This window comes from Palaemon carinicauda, chromosome 38 (assembly GCF_036898095.1).
Source record: "Palaemon carinicauda isolate YSFRI2023 chromosome 38, ASM3689809v2, whole genome shotgun sequence".
Taxonomy (NCBI): Eukaryota; Metazoa; Arthropoda; class Malacostraca; order Decapoda; family Palaemonidae; genus Palaemon; species Palaemon carinicauda.
In genome coordinates this window covers 43471968-43479467 of record NC_090762.1, presented here as the reverse complement: position 1 = coordinate 43479467, position 7500 = coordinate 43471968, and the positions used below count along the sequence as shown (strand labels likewise).

Below are 7500 nucleotides of genomic sequence, written 5' to 3'. Positions count from 1 at the left end.
TGGAACTGCTGAAGAGCCAGAAAGACGGCCTTCAATTCTAGCAGGTTGATGTGTAGGCACTTTTCTGATTCTGACCAAAGGCCTGAGGCCCTCTGGTTCAGAACGTGCGCCCCCCACCCTTCTTTTGACGCGTCCGAAAACAGAGTCAATTCCGGGGGGAGGATGAGAAGACTCACTCCCTTCCGCAGGTTCTCGTCGGCCAACCACCACCACAAGTCCGTCTGTTCCAGAGACCCCATTGGGATCAGAATGTCCGGGGAATCGGATCCTTGATTCCACCGGGACTTGAGCCACCATTGAAGGGATCTCATCCTGAGGCTGCTGTTTGGAACCAGACGGGCCAGGGAGGATAGGTGGCCTAAGAGACGCAACCACGATTGGGCGGGGAGTTCTTTTCGCCTGAGGAAAGGTTCCGCCACCCTCCTCAGCCTTGCTATCCGGTCGTCTGATGGAAAGGCTTTGTGGAGATTGGTGTCTATTAGCATACCTAGATAAACCAGTCGTTGGGACGGCTGCAGAGAGGACTTCTCAAGGTTTACCACGATACCCAGATCCTGGCAAAGATCCAGAAGCCTGTCTCGGTGCCGAAGAAGGGTTGACTCCGAGTCTGCTAGGATCAGCCAATCGTCCAGGTAACGAAGGAGACGAATGCCGTTCCTGTGCGCCCAAGATGAAATCAGGGTGAACACTCTGGTGAACACCTGAGGAGCTGTGGAGAGACCGAAACACAGCACCATGAACTGGTAGATCTTGTTGTCTAGGCAGACTCTCAGGTACTTCCTGGAAGACGGATGGATTGGGATCTGGAAGTACGGGTCCTTTAGATCCAGTGTACACATGAAGTCTTGTGGTCTCACCGCAAGTCTGATCGTGTCTGCTGTCTCCATGCTGAACCGGGTTTGTCTGACAAACCTGTTCAGAGCTGAGAGATCGATGACGGGTCTCCAGCCTCCAGTAGCCTTCTTTACAAGAAAGAGTCGACTGAAGAAGCCTGGGGAGCCGTCCACTACCTCCTAGAGAGCACCCTTCTCGAGCATGGTCTCGACTTCGGCCTGAAGGGCTAGCCCCTTTGCCGATCCCGTGGCATAGGAGCTCAACGACACTGGATTCGCTGTCAGGGGAGGTTGAGATGTCGTGAACGGGACGCGATAACCTTGGCCGATCACTGAGACCATCCAAGCATCGGCCCCGTGTTGCTGCCACCTGCGGACGCAACGCTGAAGGCATCCCCCCACAGGTGGACATGCAGGGGGACTGCCACCCCTAGGGCTTGCGGCCGCGGCCGCCACCCCTAGAAGTCTTGCCTCCCCTGGAGGACTTACCGCCCCTCTTGACCTTGGCTGGAAAGGGCTGGGGCTTAGACACCACTCTCTTAGCTGCCGGTGCCTGTTTGGGAGCCTTACGAGTGCTGCTGTTGTGGCGTGGCTGGAGGCTTATAGGGCCGAGTTGTAAGGACCCTGTGGAGGAGGGAGTCCGTGCTGGATTTCCTCCACCTCTCAGCCGTTCGCTCCATGTCTTGAGGCTCAAACAGGCTCTCCCCCAGAAGGGAAGCATGTCAGAGCCTACACACATCTACGGCGGGGACCTTCGGATGGAATCTCTCGGACACAGCATCGCGACGCTTCAACACCGAGTTGGCCAACAGGGTGGTAACCTGGTGCGCCAAAAACTCGATGGAGCGGGTGCCCGAGAGCAAGAAGGTCTCTAGGGCCTTCCTATTGGTCTCCTTGGACAAGTCCTCCGATCGCAATAGGATGCCCAGAGATCCTAGCCAGAAGTCCAGCCACGAAGTGGCCTGCATGGCACACTTAGCGACCTTCTCATGGTTAAGGATCTCTGCCGCCGAGAACGACACCTGCCGGGCAGAAAGTTTCTCAAGGGGAACTCCCTTCGCCAGCTCCTCCACAGAGTGATGGAGAGGAAGAGCGAGGTTGTGCTCACCCAGGATCTCGAAATACCTCCTCTGCTGAAGGCGAGGAGGAGGGATGAGCTTGTTCCCGGCAGTGGAACGACTGGAGGAGGCAAGAAGTGCGAGCTGAGCGTTGGCCCTAGCCCTGGCACTCTTCAGCCCCCGAGACCAGGGCAGAGCTGCACTGGTCTTAGGGGCCTTCCAAACGTCAAACACTTCATCCAGAATCATGTCTTTGCCTTCACGGGGGACGATGACTGGATCCGTAAGTCTGTTAAGTTGCCTTATCAGGCTTAGGACCTGCCAGAAGGCATGTTCGGACTCTTGCTGTTCTGTTCTCCTCCCTGCGGGCTGGCAGCTAAGTCTCCTGCCCCAGGAATCTCTTCCTGGGGTGATACGTGACCATTCCCCTGGGTAGTCATGGGTTCCTGACGAATCCTTGCAGAGGATTTAGGGACGGTCTTGGAATCCTTGGATTCCCTCCTGGGAGGGATACAGGATCCCAACAACGAGGTTCGAGGGGCCCCTTCCTCACGAGACGATTCTCCTGCCTGAAGCGAAGTCTCCCCCCCTGGTGCCGAGGGGGAAGACTACCGCCCCACTGGACTCACCTGAGGACGGAAAGGCCTCGTCCAAGGGAGAAGGAGAGAGTACTCGTGCAGGAGAAGGGACCTTCGCGACCGACCTCTTGGGAACCAACTTCGCCCTGGGGGAAGTCACCACGTAGTCCACTCCTCTCTTTCTCTTCAGCGTAGGAGAGACAGCCGATGGTTTGTTACCCTGGCCGGCGAGTGCTGGTTTCATAACACTCACTAACGCCCGTGCCAGCGGACCAAACCAAGTCTGCTGCTCCAAGGACACAGAGTCCGAAATCCTTGCTAAAGGGAAAGGGATCGGGCGATCCTTTGGAGTGGACACGACGGTACCTGCCTGAAAAGAAGGTGGGGAAGAATGCTGTACTAACCTCTCTTCGTCCTGTACTACCAACCTGTGTTTGGATGGAGGTGATCTCGAGTGCCGTCTAGGAGAACGCGTTCCTGCTGCTACTACCGGCTGTGGAATTCGCCGCGAACGATGGTCGCGCGAGGGCGAATGGTCGCGCGAAGGCGAATGGTCGCGCGGGAGCGCGGGCGAGCGATCGCGCGGGCGCGCAGGTGGATGATCGCGCGGGCGCACAGGCGAGCGGTCGCACGGGCGCGCAGGCGAGTGGTCGCGCAGGCGAGTGGGCGCGAGGGTGGCCAGGTAAATGAACGCGTGTCCGAGGCGACGAACGCAAGCGTTGGCGCGCTGCCGCGTAGGTGAGGAAGATCGCTGGCGATGTAGATCCACAGGCGATCGATGACGAGCTGGTGAGTGCAGTCGCTCAAATTGGCGATGGCGCGATGTGGTATGTCGACGCACTGGCGTGCGATGGTGAGCAGCATGCACAGGTGAATGACCGCGTAATGGTAAGCGATGGCGAGCAGCATGCGCAGGTGAATGATCGCGTGATGGGGTGCGATGGTGATCAGCATCCGCAGGAGGGCGATCGTTCAGGGGCGAGCGATGGCGAGCAGCATGAGCAGGAGGGCGATCGTGCAATGGCGAGCAGCATGCGCAGGCGGGCGATCGCGCGATGGCGAACTAGAAGCTGGCGAACCATGTTCCTTCAGGAGCGTTGGAGAACGTTGGCGCACTAGCTGTCTCTGTTGACTAGGCGATACTAAGATCGCCTGTGCGCGCTGGCAAGCAGGTGAACGCTGGCGAGGAGGTAATAGCTGGCGCGTAGGTGATCGCTGGCGAGCTGGAGATCGCTGGCGAGCAGAAGGTCGACGCGTGTCATGTGAAAGGACAGGTGGCGCGGCGCGTTCATGAGCAGGAACTGGGAGATCGCTGGCGCGTTGGCGAACATGTGTTTTTGACACGCGCAGCACGATGTTACGTAGCCACAGGACCAGGCAGATGGTGAGCAGGGAGTTCAGCAGGAACTAAAGGGTGGTCAGAGACCGCAGGGCGAAGGTCCTCAAATAAGCGCTGACGCTCGGAAGAGAGCTGACGAGCAGGAGAGCGCTGGCGAGGGGGGCGAACATCAGGAGTGAGCCGACGAGCAGGTGAGCGTCGGCGAGCAGGAGAGTCTTGGCGAGCAGGAGATCGTCGACGAGCAGGAAAGCGCTGGCGAGCAGGAGAGCGCTTGTGCGCTAGCACTGCTCGCGTAAGGGAAGGATCCCTTAGCCCCGAAGGGACCGTTGCCCGTCGGGTGGCGAGTTCTCCAGAAGGCGAAGATCTGGCAGGAGATGGTGAGCGGTCTGCAGAGAGGTTCAAGGAGGGCGGAGCTGTAGGTTGAGGCTGACGAGGAGAGTCCCCCCCGGAGAATGAAGACCCAAAAAGGCGCCTCTTAGTCCCCCTGTATGGGGAAGGGAGGCCCTTGTGGCGTAGTGGATGGTGAGCCTTACGGCGGAGGCGGCCTCGGGGGAGATCGTCGGGACCATCGGTCCTCCGAAGGGGAGTCTCCGTTAAAGCACTTCCCTTAGAAGGAAGCTGAGCAGCAGCCGAGACCGAAGGACTCACTTCCCCCTTCGAAGGATGTACGGAAGGAGGAGGAGAGCCTTTAGCACCATCACCCGCAACAGCACCTTCGGCGGAAGGCCCAGCTACGTCGGAGGCCTCTATCACCACGACGTCGACAATAGACAGAGGGTCTACCTCTGCTACCACCGGCGACTGCTTAACAGCGGCCCCCAACGAGACAAGGTCAATAAGAGCGACCCTGGAGGGCAAGCCCTTAAGCCCCAGGGACGACCAAATCTGCAAAAGATCATCACTGGATAAGGCATTATCAATAACCTCCCCCGGAGGAGGAGGGGGAACCGCCTCGCTATGGGAGGCGACGCCCTCTCCCCCCACCGAAGGTCGGGAAACAGAACAAGGGCCTGCGCTCCCACTCGGCCGACTCTCCTTAGGAGGCGGACGAGGGGGAGCTTCGGAGGAGGTTTGGGCGGCGGAAGAAGAGTCCCGAGAACCTTCCTCCTTCAAGGCTAACCCCGGAGGAGAACGGTCTCTCTTGGACTTCTTCTTACGCCGACAGCCAAACATATCCCACTGGGAGGCAGACCACTCCCTGCACTCACGGCACATGTTCTCCTGGTCACACCGTCGGCCCCAACATTGAGGGCAGAGGGTGTGTGGATCCGTATTAACGTCCGACATGAAAGTCCCACAAGGACGACCGGCAACTCCAGGGCATGTACGCATTGTAAAGAAAAGACTTAAGGTCAACTTCCAACCAACACACACCATGAAAAGAAAAAGCAGAAAATTAAAGGCTGTCACGAAGGCGATGAGCAGACACGTCTGATCACCGCCGAGCCAAAAGTGAAGTGGAGCAAGTCACTGGTGTGTGGAGGGGGGAGGGGTAGCAAGCTACCCTCCCCCCCCCCCCCCCCCGCTAACTAGCGCGGGGGTAATTAACCCTCGTTAAAACTATTGGCTCGTCATTTCAGCTGCGCTAAAAGTAAACCCTTTGTAAATAGCGTGGTTTGTATTTCGGTTACGGAACAATTACCAATTACATTTTTACCAATAAAGCGTGCCACAAAAAAAGGACCATTATTAGAAATTCCTAACTAACATGACTTGAAAAAAGGTGACAGATTTTCCTTTAAATCTACCATTAATCGAACGTCAATTCTATTTTCCACAAAGAGGATATCGTGAACATATGTTTAAAGTAATTTTTTGGAAAACGTGATATAGAGCAAATGAGCAAATTGACCTTAAAATACGTAAAATTACAAAGGTACTCTATTCCTTCATATAGACAGAACTCACACTAAAGTCAATTCTTTATAGTGGGGCAGATTTGCACAGACTCGCAGGGGTGCCCTTTTAGCTCGGAGAGGTTTCCTGATCGCTGATTGGTTGGACAAGATAATTCTAACCAATCAGATAGCAGGAAACTTTTCCGAGCTAAAAGGGCACCGTTGCGAGTCGGTGCAAATGCGTCTCATCAAAAAGAAAAAAAAATGAGTATAGATTTCCTAAGCAAACTTGGTATAAAAAATAATCCCTTTCCAGATCAGATAAAGTAATACAGTGGTACAAATAAAAGTTTTCTAAAAAAAAAATTTCATAAAATTCAAACAATATGAAAATAAAGATCGTCTGAATTTTATTAAAGACAACAGAACCAATTAACTTTTATCAGCTAAAAATAAAGGAATCTTGACTTAATTTTGATCAAAGAAGTAGATAAAGTAGAAGAGGACTTACCAGGTTTTCCTCAAAGACATAATCCATAACCTGGTGCCTGGCAATGCCCGTGCAGGCTGCCAGCACCTGGAAGATATACTCATAGCGGGGGTCGGTGTCGCCTCGCCGGGCGCGGCGCTCTTGCTCCTCGCGGCGTTTCTGTTGAGGACCATCGGAGGAAGACGAACGAGGTGAAGATAGGAGGAAGACAAACGAGGGGAAGATAGGAGGAAGACAAACGAGGGGAAGATAGGAGGAAGACGAACGAAGTGAAGATAGGAGGAAGACAAACGAGGGGAAGATAGGAGGAAGACGAACGAGGTGAAGATAGGAGGAAGACAAACGAGGGGAAGATAGGAGGAAGACGAACGAAGGGAGATTGGAGGAAGACGAACGAGGGGAGATTGGAGGGAGACGAAGGAGGGGAGATTGGAGGAAGACGAACGAGGGGAAGATAGGAGGAAGAAGAAAGAGGGGGATGTTGGAGGAAAACAAACGGGGGAAGATAGGAGGAAGATGAAAGAGGGCAAGATCGGAGGAAAACGAACGAGGGGGAGATTGGAGGAAGACAAACGAGGGGAAGATAGGAGGAATATGAACGAGGGAAGATTGGAGGATGAGGAACGAGAGAAGATTGGAAGAAGAAGAACGAGGGGAAGATAGGAGGAATAGGAACGAGAGGAGATCGGAGGAGGAGTAAGAAAAAACGAGTGGGTAGTGTGGAATGAGAGAAAAATATATGAAGGTTTGAAGAGAAGGAGACCGTGGGAAGTAGGTGTAAGGAATAATGAATAAAGGGGAATAAGATATACGAAAACGAGGAAGAACAGACACGGGTGAAATAAATGAGGAAAAGGATAGAAAACAGAAGTGGTATTTGGAAGAGGTGAAGGCGACGGGAAGAAAATGGAAGGGAAATTGTGATAAATGGATGTCAAACGTACGATGACATAAAAGAGAAAGAAGGAATTAAGATACGAATTCCGTGGGCAAAGCCACAGAAAGGAAAGGGGCGTAGGAATGGAGATATAATTAAAGATGGCAAATGATAGCAGGAATGGGAATAGAAAATGATATAAAAATCGAGGAAAACAAATGACGAGTAAGAATTTTGGATTCAGAAAGGAGGAAAGTTAGAACGAAAGGAAATATTAGAATTATAGAAAAGTGAAAGGGATATTTTAATAACATAAAGAAGAAGAGAGACAGATAGAGACAACAAAATCGAACAAAATGCGACAAATGCGAGACCAACGTTGTTTGTTTGTTAGGAAAGAAGGGAGAGAGAAAATAAAACAATCAATTAGATAGACATAATACTTTCATTCTTAATATATATGATTTTTAAGAATATTCAATTTTGA

General features: G+C 53.3%; 1 protein-coding gene across 1 annotated transcript in view; it reads right to left on the bottom strand.

The window, feature by feature from the left end:
• LOC137630306 (dynein axonemal heavy chain 5-like) overlaps positions 1 to 7500 on the bottom strand; it is a 131147-nt gene that overhangs the window by 115166 nt on the left and 8481 nt on the right. The window contains exon 3 of the mRNA XM_068361748.1: positions 6158 to 6295. Coding sequence (XP_068217849.1) covers positions 6158 to 6295 — 138 coding nt within the window. The remainder of the gene's footprint in view (positions 1 to 6157; positions 6296 to 7500) is intronic.